This window comes from Miniopterus schreibersii, assembly GCF_964146895.1.
Source record: "Miniopterus schreibersii genome assembly, chromosome: 4".
In the NCBI taxonomy this organism is placed as follows: Eukaryota; Metazoa; Chordata; class Mammalia; order Chiroptera; family Miniopteridae; genus Miniopterus; species Miniopterus schreibersii.
This window is the reverse complement of record NC_138105.1, coordinates 45129324-45143995: the sequence shown is the minus strand read 5'-3', so window position 1 is coordinate 45143995 and position 14672 is coordinate 45129324. Positions and strand designations below refer to the sequence as shown.

Below are 14672 nucleotides of genomic sequence, written 5' to 3'. Positions count from 1 at the left end.
AGAATGAACTTTATTTGCCTTACCTAACTAAAAGAGCAGATACGAATTGAGCCTGAGGAAATTGTGGTAGTGGTGTGAGTCAGTCACAGGCTTTTAATAAAAGTATTTTCTTATAGAGGACAGTGGCTAATGCTTATGGCTATGTTTTGTTTTATATTGACCTGATACATGAAATTGTTAGAAATCCACTTTTTATATCAGTTAAATCTAGGATCGATTCTTTGCTTTACAGTTTCTATACTTTTCAACAGAAAGCTCATTTATGTTTCCTGTTTTGTTTCCAGTAAATTGAGAGAATACATTCAATTTTACTAGTAATCAAAGATGTGTAAATTGTTTATTCTTTCTTCAGGGCAATTTGGCAGTGTTTATCAACATTTACAGTGTGTGTTTATTGATTTCTAGGAAGTTAGAAAATAAAGAAATGCACATAGATTTATGTAAGCACATACAAAACATTTTTTAACCTGGTAAAAAACTGGGAACAACTGAAATTAATATCCTTGAATTTGAGTTGGTCTGATATTTTTCTTATAATTAGAAACAGATTCTACTTCTTTGATAGAAATATTATGGAACAGATAGAAAATAAAATCTAATCGCATGTTGTATAATTTTGATTTGTGACAATATTGATGTTGACTACTTTTCATCACTTGATATAAGGATAGCTGTAGGTACTTTCTATATTGTATAGTTAGTTACTCTTTCCCTTTTATAATTAGTAAGTGTCATGGGAGGTACTTTGAAATTATTAAATGTCTTATTCCTCAGATTAGTTTATCAATATGACCTGATGGCTTCCTATTTTGTTGGATGGGTTATAATCAGTTACTATCGTTATTTTGATGCTCAAATTATCTGCAGCTTAGTCTGTGGGAGTCCCTTCAAGCTGGCTTCTCTGTCCTTGTGACATATCATATAAGAAACCATCAACAAAATGAAAAGGGAGCCCACTGAATGGGAGAATGTATTTGCCACTGATACATCTGATAAGAGGTTAATTTCCAAAATATATACAGAACTTAAGAAACTCAACACCAAGAAGACAAACAGCCCAATTAAGAAACAGACAAATAACCTGTATAGACACTTCTCCAAAGAAGACGTATACAGATGGCCAATGGACATGAAAAATGCTCAAGGTCACTAATCATCAGAGAGATACAAATTAAAACCACAATGAAATATCAGCTCACACCTGTTAGAATGGCTATCGCCAATAAATGAGAAAATAGCAAGTGTTGGCAAGGAGGTGGAGAAAAGGAAACCCTTATGCACTGTTGGTGGGAATGCAGACTGGTGCATCCACTGTGGAAAACAGTATGAAGTTTCCTCAGAAAATTAAAAATGAAACTGCCTTATGACCCAGTGATCCCACTCCTGGGAATATATCTGAAGAAACCCAAAACGCTAATATTTGCACCCATTATTTACAATAGCTAAGATCTGGAAGCAGCCCAAGTGCCCATCAGTAAGTAGATGAGTGGGTAAAAAAGCTGTGGGACAGTCCTTGCCATGTCATAGCTCGGTTGGTTGGAGCATTGTCCCGTACATCAAAAGGTTGTGGATTCGATTCCTGGTTGGGGCACATACGTAGGTTGCAGGTTTGATCCCCGGTCAGGGCTCATATGGGAGGCAACTGAAGTTTCTCTCTCACATCGATGCTTCCCCCCACCCTCTGAAAAATCAATAAACATACCCTCAGGTGAGGATTAAAAAACAAAAAGCTGTGGTACATTTACACTAGGGAATACTACTTGGCCGTTAAAAAGAAAGGAATCTTACCTTTTGCAACAATATGGATGGACCTGGAGGTTATTATGCTAAGTGAGATAAGTCAGTCAGAGAAAGACAAATACCATATGATCTCACATGTGGAATCTAACGAACAAAATAAACTGATGAACAAAATAGAAACCGGGGCATGGAAACGGAACAGACAGCAGTCAGAGAGGAGGGGCTTGGAGGGCTGGATGAAAGAAGGTGAAGGAATTAAGCAAAATAACATGTATAACCCATAGACACAGACAATCGTGTGGTGATAGCCAAGGGGAAAGGGGGTTGGGGCTGGGTGGAGGTGGGCAAGACCAGGGATAAACGGGGACTGAAAGAGACTTCGCTTTGGGCTATGGGTGCACAATGCAGTGTGCAGATGGTGTTTTGTTGAGTTGTACACTTGAAACCTGCATGGTTTCATGAGCCTTTGCCAACCCAATAAATTCAGTTTTTTAAAAAACTTGATGTTTTATACTCATACGGAACTTCTCTCACAGATCGAAGTAGCCATTTCTCTCTTAGTGGAGAATAGAGTGCTTAGAAATCAAGGTCTGGACGTGAGGTGGTAGGGTCTTACTGCCCCAGGTCCTGTTGGGGACAGAGCTGGGGATATATATAAATATTTATATGTAAATGAGGATATGCATTTTATATATACTTTTATATATCTATTTTTAGTAAAACCATGAATTCACACAGGTACTCTGAATTTCAAGCCATTACTTCAGAGTTCTTTTTAGTTTTATTTACTACTTAAATGTCCCCCTCACATTGTTTGGGCTTCTGTACCTTGCTCCAGGTCAGTGCAGCCCCCACCCTGGTACAATTGCTTTCTTCGCTCTGTTCCAGACAACTGCTTTTAGTGTGACTAGTTCAAGATTTGGGAAAGAGGGTCCTTTTGCTCTTTAAAGCACAAAGTTTTTATGTTGTGGTCATAATGTGAAAATAACTGATTATACTTGTAACCCAAGATTACAGATTCTTAGATAAAAGCTCTATACTTTTAAACCTCATTGCATTTACTGCAACAGTTGGAATCCTTTAATAGTGAAGGCTGGAGATGGAGATAGTTTACTATGGCTTATACCTTTGGAATCAAGCTACAGTAGGGCCCTTAGTTCTTAGGTATACATCTTCACCACAAGCAAGTCATTATACTCAGACCATATGTTTAGATTACACAGCTATTTTCCCTCTAGTTTATGCAATCTTGAGGTTGTAGGTTGGCAAAATAAGGAGTTTAAACAGTTACACAGTTCTTCCTTATTTAGTCTTTTACCAAATCTCAGATTTGATGGTTTTGCTTTCTTGATTTTGTCTACTGTGTTTACTCACAATTAGGTCTCAGCTCCCAGCTGACTACAATTGTTAAGATGCCTTTGATCATAAAATGCATTGATATAAGAGATGCTACCATGTGTAAAAATTTGCGTCTTATGATGAAATAGGTTGTTAGAGACAATTATTCTTACTTAGAGATTTCTTTAATTTTTTGAATTAGCCTATGATTGCTGTCTTTCTGCGTCTGATTTCATCTCAAATCTGTCAGTGTCCTCCAACTAAAGACCACCAGGATAAAAAACCTGCCGTTGGATAAATTAGCTCAGTGAGGAATTATGCACACAATGGGGAAACTTGGGGCATCTCGGTAATAGAGTGTTAGAGAAGATTTATTATAGGAACTGAGTTTGTATGAGGTGATTTGGGGGTGAAGGAAGTGGGGCTTTCCTCTGAATTGGGTACTATCAGGAAGCCTGGGTAGTTTAATTATTAGATATCCTAATATCTAGAAGCATGGAAGACAGAACTAAAGCTATCATTTATAATGTTTGATCATCTTTGTAATTTGGATGGAGTTCCTGTTTTTTTTTGTTGGGACATGATTACAGAGTGGTGGTGTTTGATACTGATTTGTCATGGTCATGGCATGGCTTTGTCTAATGTTGATGTTTTATGAAATTGTTTATAGTCAATGAGAACACCAAGACCTAGCTTTGGGTTCTAAGCCAGCTCCTACTGGCCTACTTGATATTACCAGGCAGGCTCCCAGATGTCAAAGCCTGCTTTTCTACCTTCTCATCTATTCCTACCATCCTTCTTTGTACATCTTACATGAATATTTCATCTTCTGTCTCTCCTTTATCTGTCTTTTGTGCACACCACTTTGTCCCCTTTAAGTGCTTCCAGGATACCCATGCCTGAAGTTTAGAAAACAGATAAAAGCATCCGACCTCTGATAGTGCATAGATTCCAGGATCCTTGGAGCCCCACTTCCCTTCTTGTTTATCAGCTTCACACTTTCTTTGTCTCATTTGCTTCAGCAAGTTTGCTGTCTTTCTTGGTCTTTCCCTCAATAGAATTGTGATGGGATTTCAGTCTGTATTTACCCTAACACTAGCTTGGCACCCTTTTAGAACAATGCTCTCAGAAACTGAAATTTCACTCCCCAAATTGCAGCTGCAAGCAAAATGTGCATATCTGTATCTATATACTCCAGGTCATTAGGATACCACCCCAGTTAGATTCTAGTGACTCCATGGTCCTGTGTCATAGATGGGCATTTGATAATATTTGTGTCCATTCTTTCCTTCTTCTCCCTAACGTAGGTAAAAAGGATTCTCCTGTTTTTACAGGTCATACTTCTAGCTGAAATTTAGTAATGTCCTATCCTGTATGTTCTGATTCTTAAATAGGAGCTTGATTTTTCCTCTGCTCTCTTGAGCTTGTTAGAAGTTTTTAAGCCTTAGTAAATTATTCTCCAAATTAGTCTTCTAGACTCACTCTTTCAAGACTTTGTCATTTAGTTTGTTGTTTCTGTTCCTATCCGTTCTTAAAGAATGGATACTTAATTTTCTGGTAATTATTTTTCTCTTGACAAGTAAAATTTATAAGCACAGTTATTTGTTTAAAACATAAAAGACAGTGACTTTTATATAGGACAAAATAGTTTGAAAAATTTATACTGTAAAAGGGTGAATTGGCCATTCAACAATATAGATATACAAGCATATTTAGGGGTATCTGGTAGTATTCATTGGAGAGTAAAATAAGATCACATGGTGGAAATTAATTTTACACAGTAGTTTGAATAAAATAGTGACTTAAAATAGTAGGAAATAGAGAAAAAAGTATATACCAGATGGGAAGATTGACCTACTAAAATATAGAAGATGGGAATGATTAAAAGAATCATTTCTGAAATTAACATAAATTGAGAACCTATTATGCCAGGTTCTCTAGGCTGTAGAGTTAGATGGATGAAAAGATGAGGTCTCTGCTTTCAAAAAATTAGCACAGTAGGAAGAAGGACGTTTAACATTTTAATTGATAGTGTGACAAATGGAGCAACAAGGTATATAATAATTACAGTGAGGACACAAATGAGGGAATATGAATTCTTAGAATTATTTAAGAAAGATTTCATAGGTGTTCACTGGGATGTATTTGCTAGACTCGACTCAGGAGCAGTCAGGGTATGGCAGAAGTTATTTGGTTACTGAATAATGACAGTTTTCATGGTAATGGAGGTAATACCTATTTAAGGCTAAATTTGAAATTGTTTCTGTCTTTTACTTCAATTAAAAAAGTTTTCTACGTTTAAATTTCTGTTGCCACTTAGTGTTGAATAGAAAGAATTGTGACCCCAACTTATTCATAATTTACTTTTCTGTTACCTTTGCATCCAATGCATGGATGAAGGATTGGTCATTTTAATAATTGAACTTATAACTGAGGTTTATGTATTAAATGATTAAAAAAAACTTGTTAATTGGTAGATTTTAATGTTCTCCAGATTATAATGGGCATTTTAAAGTGCATTATGATATATTTTTTTGTTGACTTGCTATAGAGATATCCTTTTTTTTGAACCCTTGTATCTAAAAAAAGAAAATTCCTATAAATGGTTATTTTCTTTTATAGGTGGTAGATCATCTAATGCAAAATTGCCCTCGGTTCCAGCAGTTGGTTCAGTTCCACAAGACCAAGTTTCAAACATGAGGTAGTCAAGCTGCTGACCTGGACTTCTTGTGATTTCCTTTTTATGACTCTTTAAACTGTCTACATACAGTTATTTAAAAATTTTTTTTGTTTGTTTCTATTTTAAAAAACTTAAATGACATTTAGTAACTTGTAAATATTTTAGGGTTCCTATTTATTTATTTAGATTTTTTATTGACTTTTAGAGAGAGAAAAACATCGATGTGAAAGTGAAAGATCAATTGGCTGCCCTCCTGCATGCCCCCCACCTTTTTAAAGATGAGATGTAAAGTTTTATGAGAAGTGGCTGTTTGTGATTAATAAATGCTACATGCGTGGCAAATATTTAATTACACAGATAGTAGCTTATGGCTTATTTTTCATATGATTGTAAACTGAAAGTTTAAAATTTGTTGTCCCTCTTCCATAAATTCCAAAAATTGCTGAAAAAAAAGTTATAGCCAGTCAACCAAAGCCACAGTTATACTGAATTGTAGATAGATTTTGTTTTTTATTGTCATTAATGTTGTTTAATTGGCAATATGCATTTCAAATTCTGATTTGGAATTTTGTGAGTATTACCCACCACTAGAGTTCTCATGGCTGAGTTCTTGACCCTCCTTACCACAGCTGGGAAATGCACAGCACTCTGAAAATATGGGCACTCAGGTGCTGCATGTGTGGGCTTGCAGTTGTGGTATCATCCAGGAATAAGAGGCTCTGAGAGAGAAGTACAGAGGACTAGTATTAATAGTAATTCTTGGAAAGAGATGGTTATTGAGAGCAGAATTTTCCAGCAGCTTACCAGTTGATAGTTTCAGTAGCAACTCTAGTTGGTAGTGTGAATAGGAAGTAGTTCTTATGGGAGTAGTAGATAAGTAGTGGCTGTTTGTGTATATGTTTGGTTTATAAGTTAGAAACTGAAGCTGTGGATACCTCTAAATTTCCTGAAATGCAGGAGGCTTTAAAAAAAACTCATTAAATGTATATATATGCGTTTATGTGTATATATAAGCAAAAAAAATTAATATGTAAATTGAAATTATTATAAATGTGTCATTAAAGTGTAGTCTTTTCAAATGGAAAGTTGTTCAGATTGTATTAGAAACAAATTGTTTCAGAGATAGGTATCAGTTAAAAAGAACAAACTGATTCTTTCAGTCCATAAACATTTATTGAGTCTCTCTACCAAATGTTGCAGCTGAGAGCTTAGAAATGAAGACATAGTTCTTGAACTCAGGGTGCTGCTGGTTTGGTGGTGATAGACAAATATGGTAAAGACTTGATAGAGTTTGTTTAGATTATAAGGCTAAAATCGAGTGCTTTGACCTGGCTAGTTATGAGACTTCCAATAAGATCTGATGTTTGAAGTGGTTGTTAACAAGGATGTTTGTCAGGGTTTGGAGTGAACATGTAAAACAGAATCAAACAAGGATAGTCCAGGTGGAAGGAATGGTATACATAGCAAAAATGAGTCTTCAGGTAGCTTTTAATTTTTCACATAATTTTACATTGCTGTGGGAATACATTTTAAAATTTAGAAAATTGATAAATTCTAATGAATAATTCAGGTATCTTGACATCTTTATATTAGTATTACAGAGAGACTTGAACATGCTTTGGAAAAGGCAGCTCCTCTTCTGCGAGAGATTTTTGTGGATTTTGCACCTTTTCTTTCTCGGACACTTTTGGGTAGCCATGGACAAGAACTGCTTATAGAAGGAACAAGTAAGTGGTTTTTCTTTATTTTATATAAATATATATTTAAATTTCAAGGTTAAAAACTTAAATGAGTAATTAGAGTTGCATGAATTTTAATTTTTTAAAGTGTTTTCAACTTTTAACAAGGTTACTCTTAGTCTGTCTTTAAAAAAAAATATGTCACGCCTCCTATTATAATCTGTTCATTTTTTATCAGTGTTTTGAATGAAAGAGAAATTAATTTATGTATTGGACTGAGGAACTAAGAGTTTTTTTTTTTTAACACATTAAAATTAACTATGAGAATAGAGAATTGGAGAGATTAGTGCTACTGTAATTAGTGGGGCATTTACCTGGGTTTTTACTTGAATTTAAGATCCTTATGAACAACAGTGTATTGTCACATATTAGAAACATGAAGAATGCATTACTAGTCTCTAGTAGTATTCTTTTTACAAGCATCTAGAGTAATAGTAGTTTTGTACTCTATCCTGCTTACATCACATTTAGATTTCTGGGTCTTTTCTATGTAGTATACTTTGAAATTGTTGTTAACCTAGGTAGCATGTAGAGAAGTAGGTTGCCGAGTGGATTGGAAGCCATCCTATCTATGGAATGGTTGAGGAGTATTGGGACATGTTAAAATTTTATTTCACATAAAGCAACTGCCATGTAGTGAGTGTCTTCAAATATTAAAGAGGGAAACTCAACCAAGTGAAAGTAGACTTACCTGAATTTCCTCAGACAGCAGATATCAGTTGAGTGGAGAAAAATTACTTCTGTTAACAGCTTAACAGACTGACTTCAAATACCAGTCTTCATCCCATAACTAGAATTTTTCAAAGGAGAACCTCGAGGACTTTTATCAGTGATAACGTGGAATTGATTTTTGCATTCAAAAGTGTTTGGGCTAGAGTAGTTGGACTAGATTTTGCTAAATCTGGCTTGTCTATACCGTGGTAAATTGTTTAGTTTTAGACAGATTCTCCTGAAGTGGAAAATCATGGGAAAGCATAATTATCTGAATTTCAGTCTCCTTAAATATCAACTTACAGCTTTAGTTACCATAATTTTTTGTCAGGTAACTGTCACTAGGTGATCATCTAAGGAATTTCTTAAAATTTGTGAAAAAGTCCCTTTTTTTGGTTTGTAGAAATATATAATGGAAATGCAAGGTATAGGTAACAGTTGATCTGTATCTGAGTGTTAACCATAGGATATCAGTACTTTATTTGACCCTTAAAATATCTGTTAATAAGTAATAAACTTTAGTTAAAATAGGAATTTCATTATCATCTCTACTGTAGACATATATGGAATTGGTGCTGAGCGATTTATTTCTGTATAGTCAAAGAGTAGCACTGAATTTATTTGAAAAAGAAAGTCCAGGTTTTAGAAATATTTAAGTTTGGGGTGAAAACTTATTTTATCTGCTGCAGGATATAACTTATTTAGCTATGGACTATTTGATCTAATGAAGTAATAAAATTTGTAAGGAATTGAATTGAAAATTAGGAGGACTTTTCCCTAATTTATATTTCACGTATCAAATTATTTTTTAAAGAGTTGTAGCAACTTATGATCTATATTTTATTTCATTACTATAAAATGAATGTGTTAATTATTAGCCTCTTGGCGTAGTAAGATGTTGTTGCTTTTTAGTTGGTCTTTGAATTTTATAATAAATCCAATAAAATAGGATCACCTTACTCAGAAGAGGTAAACTTACCAATTTACAATCCCTGAACAAAATTTTCAAATCAGCATGGTACAGTAGAAAAACCATTGGACTTTAAAAAGCAAGAGACCTTGGCTTTAATTCTGTCCTTGCCACTGACTAGCTGTGAGACCAGGGACTGGAAAAGTTATTGCTTTTAAATTTTTAAAGTGATTTTTTTTAATTAAAAAACTTTAAATGAATATTTTAAATATTTATAAAGTGGAAAATACATTATCAGTAAACTTATTATTACCAACTATCTGAGTCGTTTTTGTTTTGCCATGCTGGTTTGTTATAGTCACTTCCCTTTATTTTTCTTTAGTATTTAAAACAATCCCAAACATCATGTTGATTCGCCCCTAAAAAACTCATAAATTCATGTAAAAAAAGGTATTTTCATACATATTATAATCACTGTTTTTACACCTAATAATATTAATAATATAGTTCCATCATGACATCTAATACTCAGCTCAGATTCATCTTTATTTAAAAGATGTATTTTTCTAATTTTTTCTAATTAAGATCTAAGCAAAATCAATTTATCGCTTTTGGTTATGCCTCTTATGTCCTTACTAATGTCAAATAGTTTCCCCCTATTTCCCTTTGTTTTCATTTGTTTTCTTTGTTGAAGAAATCTGGTTGGTGGTTCTGTAGAAGGTTACATATTTTGGTACTCTGGCTGTGGCTTCTTGGTGATGTCATTTAATGGTTTCTCTGTGTATTTTCTGATGACTAGAAATTAGACTTAAAAGTTTAATTAGATGCAATACTTCATATTACATCATGCCTAGAATCACATTTTCCAATTGTCTAAATTTTAGTGAAATTTACCCTCGTTTTCAAGTAGTTATAACCATTTGTAAGGATTGAATTTTATTACTTTTATTTTTTTAAATTTGTCTTCCAGAAACCAAGAAAAAGTTACTTTAAAAACATTTATTTTACAATTATATGTGAGTTCATTGAACACTTTTTATAAATCTAAGATTCATTATGGGGTCCTTGTGATCTTAGTTTTCTTATATCGTAAAACATTGTTCTGTTTTATCATTACTTATCAATTATTCCTAACTATACTGAGGACTAAAATAATAAGAAAATAGGAATACCGAAATTGCCCCTGGAGTAATGGTGCAGTAGGAAAACAAAGGAAAATGAATCATTCTTGGATCACCGTGTTTTCTTTTTTATCCTTACCCGAGGATATTTTTTCCATGCTTTTCAGAGAGAGTGGGGGGTGGGGCAGGGAGAAGCATCGGTGTGAGAGACACATCGATTAGTTGCTTCCGACACTAGCCTCGACCAGGGCCGGGGATGGAGCCTGCATCCGAGGTACGTGCCCGTGGCTGGAATCAAGCCCGGGACCCTTCAGTCCGAGGGCTGACACTCTAACCACTGAGCAAAACCAGCTGGGGCCACCCTCGGTTTTCTTAAGGATGTTGCCCAAAGTGTTGCATCGTATTTTAAGATAATAGAAGTTTATTTTTCCAGTGGGAGCAAAAATTGGTGTTTGTGGAGGAGAAAGATGTGTTAGATGATAGAGTGGTTTGTGACCTTACGGGCCACCGTGCGCCTGTACAGTTTATCTCCTGAAACGAAACTTCATGGGGCACAATTAAGAAAATGGTCTGAAATGGTTCTTTGGTGAAGAGCGATAATGAAAAATAAAGTTGAGAAATATTAGTGTAAAAGAAGCCTGTGAATACTGTCTTTGTGGTCTTAACCTTAGCTGTCATAGAATATAGTTAAGAATTCAGAATTTTCATATTGTGCTCATAATGGTAAGGTGAAAACAATTGACAGAAGGAAACATACAATCAGACCATCTGAGGATGAATTTAAAGAGACAGTGCAGCAGTCATAAATTTTATACAAACTCAAGAATGCAATAGTGCATAGTACACATCTGTAGACAAAAAGGAAATTGGTTTTTTCAGCAGGTCATTCAATAGGAAGGAATTCATTCTACAACATTTATATGATGTTTTATGACAAGAACTGGAACATTTCATTTTACTAAAAAGGCATGTGACAGTATTCTTCCATTGTTTGTGATCATTTTGCACCACAATTTAATTGCTACACAATTCAGTTTAGTTTCTAGGAGAAGGAAAACTAAAGGCAAGTAGGTGCATACATGAAGAGAACTGGAAGGAAAAAGTCATGTAGAAACGAAGTTCAGTGGATTCATCATTCTAAATGGTGTCTGTAAGTGTAAGGAAGAAAATACTTTGTAATTCTTAAGCAAAGGCGGCTGGCCTCTCTTCATCAAAATTTGGAATGATCCAGCTTTTCCACAGTAATGCACGTGATGACATAAGTTCAAGCAAGAGGACCAGAATTAATGCCAAGCTAGAGCCTATTAGAAGTTTATTTAGAATTTGGAATAAGTATTTACAAGACAGGTATCGTGTTTACAGGTTCACGGGGAACGATAGTTATATCCAAAGGGCATTGCTTATTCAGGACAAATGCCTTCAAAACCAGGAAAGTATGGAATAAGAATTTGAGTTTATTGTGCTTAATTCTTATTAAATTCTTATTAAAACTTCTAATAATGTTTATCACCATCTCTTTCTGTAAATTATTTAAGGTGACTTAAAAAATATATATATTTCTAAAAAGGCTTGTTTTATTCCAGATAATAAATGGTCATGACTGTTTTTCATGGAATAATTGAGAGTTTAGATAGATGAGTGGGTTCAGATATTGCTAGCTTAATATCTGGCAAGTCATTTAATATTTCTGAGTTTATAGTAAGGAAAAACAGTGATAATAAAGGTGAAACTAATGGTCTCTGGTAAAGAAATTGTAGTGGTCTTTGGTCATGAAACTCCAGAAGAGTATAATAAAACTCTGGACTTATTAGCAGTTTGGGTTTGTCTTTTTTTGAAGAGACTAAAATTTTATATTTTTGAAAAACCAACTGAAAATAAAACCAACCAAACCGAATTTAACTATTATTCTGAGAGCCTTTTAGGGAGGTCAGATTATGGGCCTCTTCAGATCTCTGAGCCTATAGTAACTTGCTCTCTTTCTACTAATTGGGACAATAATAGGATGTGTGTATATAAAATGAAAATTGATGCTCCTGCAATAACTTATAGCTTGACTGCAAATGTTGTTTTATGGTCTTCCTTTAGATAAGTCTTAGAGTCTGATTGTAAATCTGAAGACAGATTTCACTGGTTTATAACTCATTTATTGCTTTTTCATGTATGCAACCAGTGTCACCTAGAGGCAAAAATTTAGGTCAAAAATAGAGATGTGATTAAGTTGTGCAATCATACACGGTCCTTTATTAGGATTATCTCCTGTTTATCCACTTCCAAGGTTGTGTATTTGTGTTTGCAGTGTCATTGCCTTTTTAGGCAGGGAACTTAATATTATAATTCTTAATATAAGGTATCTTTTGTCTTCTGGTGCTCTTTCTTACTTAAAGAAAGAGCATACTATATCCACCCTTGCCCCACTCCCCATCCTTTACAAAAATATAAAACCTTACTCCAGAAAACCCATGAATTATTTAATCAAGCTATGAAATGTTATTTGACATTTTATGATCAACTCACTGAGCAGCGCATTTACTTGTTGCCGAATCTTCACATCCATCTTTGTAGCATCAATCATCTTGTGTTTTGCTAACCTTTATTATTATTGAGAAATAAAACTGAAATGTATAATTATTTTAAAGTATATAAGTATTGAACTATTCTATGATATTTTGTAAAGAGGACATAAGATCACCTATAAATCTTTCCAACTTGGGATGGCCAAGACCATTTTTGTCACAATTGTTCATTATCTGAGTACATAGAAAAGGCTGAACCAGATCAGGCCCCAAATACTTTGCTATAAAAGGAAAATCGATAGGAGTTCTGGGGACACTAGAATAGAACAATAAGGAATAATGACCTAGTTGTAGAAAGATCTGAATTTACTTACTGGGTAGTGGCTTTCGAAGTTGGAATATATGGAACTTCCTGTAGTTGGTTACATTTTATGAAAAGTGACAAGGTTTCAGACCAGCAGAGGGCTACACAAGCAATGAGAGGTGCAGCATTGCTGTGCCCTTTCTTTTAGCCTTGGCATTAGAGTGAGGAGATACGCTCATCTTAGCTCTGTGGAAACCACAACTTAATTAGTGACCTGCTGCTTAATGAAACAATGAGACATTAAGAAAACATGGTTCTAACTTTTCTAAAAAATGAAGGGGGTGAACAACCTGTTTAACTTGAATCTCTCTGTAAGGCTGAAGAATTGCCAGCATGTGCCATCTGTAGTATGAGGCATCATGACTAAAAGAGGGCAGAAGAAAAAACTAGAACAAGGAGATAAGGAAGATGGGGTAGGGTGCCTGCAAGAGCTTTAATGTGGAGAAAGGAAGAAGGTAATTCTGTAAAGTGTATAAGGGCCACCAGGAATTATTTTAGTAGTCACACCCTGGAACCTAAACTTGTGTTTGTCTAGAAAAATATAGAATAAAAATGATAATTTTCCTGATTATTAGTAATGTAATTTAGTGCTTTTAATTATTGGCATTGCTTTTTAAAGATACTGTTATAAAATGTTTTTTGAATGAACTACTTTCGATTTTATTGGTAATCAAAACTAAATAATTCTTTAGATAATTGTACAGCAGTTCCTTCCTGAGATATTCTTGGTGAGCCCAAATTAAACATGAAAGAGAAAATGTAAATGAATTTATTTATAAGAAATCAAGAATATATAACAGACAGCGGCTTGCACTTCTGTTAAGGTTTAGTGTGAGGTCACAGGTCAAGGTACTAATAAGAGTGTTTGGGATGTCTGCTGCCATGAAACAAAATGGAAACTTGATTGATAGCTAGAAGGTTGAAGGGAGAGAGTGTGGTGGAGAAAGCAAAGGTCAGGGAGCCATTTCCCTTCTCTGCATGTATAACAGTCACCTCTCTCCAAAACAAAATGTAGATGATATTGATCAATATGGCATATGTTGTGCACATTTCTATGAGTATTGTGAAATGTCATTATATATGAAGTTGTAATAAGTGTTTTAGTAGTTGGAAAGCTGAAATGAAATAGTTTATAAAAAATTGTGATAGATTTGATGCCAAGTTTAAAGTTAATTACAGAGTACCTTATTTACTCATGATCAAATGTGTACGTTTTTGGTTCTTAGCAAGATAAATTTTATTTTAAAACCCAATTTGGGCAAAGTCGTATAACAAATAAATCCCTCATATTTGTTTTTTACTTTGTAATTTTTTTTAAAATTCTCTTTAAAATAGGTCTGGTTTGCATGAAGTCTAGTAGTTCAGTTGTGGAGTTGGTTATGCTACTGTGTTCACAGGTGAGTGACAAGAATAATGTTGAATTAAAAGTGAATTCTCACATGAATTATTTTGCAAGGAATTTATAATTGTTTTATTAGAAATTTTCGCTATAATAGAATTTTGAGTTTGCAGTTTTAAAACAATGTTACTTGTATCGCAAAAGGATTACGCGTTGT

At 34.3% G+C, this 14672-nt stretch overlaps 1 protein-coding gene across 2 annotated transcripts in view; it reads left to right on the top strand.

Annotated features, from left to right (window-relative positions):
- Positions 1–14672, top strand: part of LRBA (LPS responsive beige-like anchor protein) — a 504599-nt gene that overhangs the window by 130248 nt on the left and 359679 nt on the right. For both annotated transcript variants that reach the window (XM_081135597.1, XM_081135598.1), the window contains exons 32-34: positions 5701–5779; positions 7352–7485; positions 14452–14513. In XM_081135597.1, the coding sequence (XP_080991723.1) occupies positions 5701–5779; positions 7352–7485; positions 14452–14513 (275 nt within the window). The remainder of the gene's footprint in view (positions 1–5700; positions 5780–7351; positions 7486–14451; positions 14514–14672) is intronic.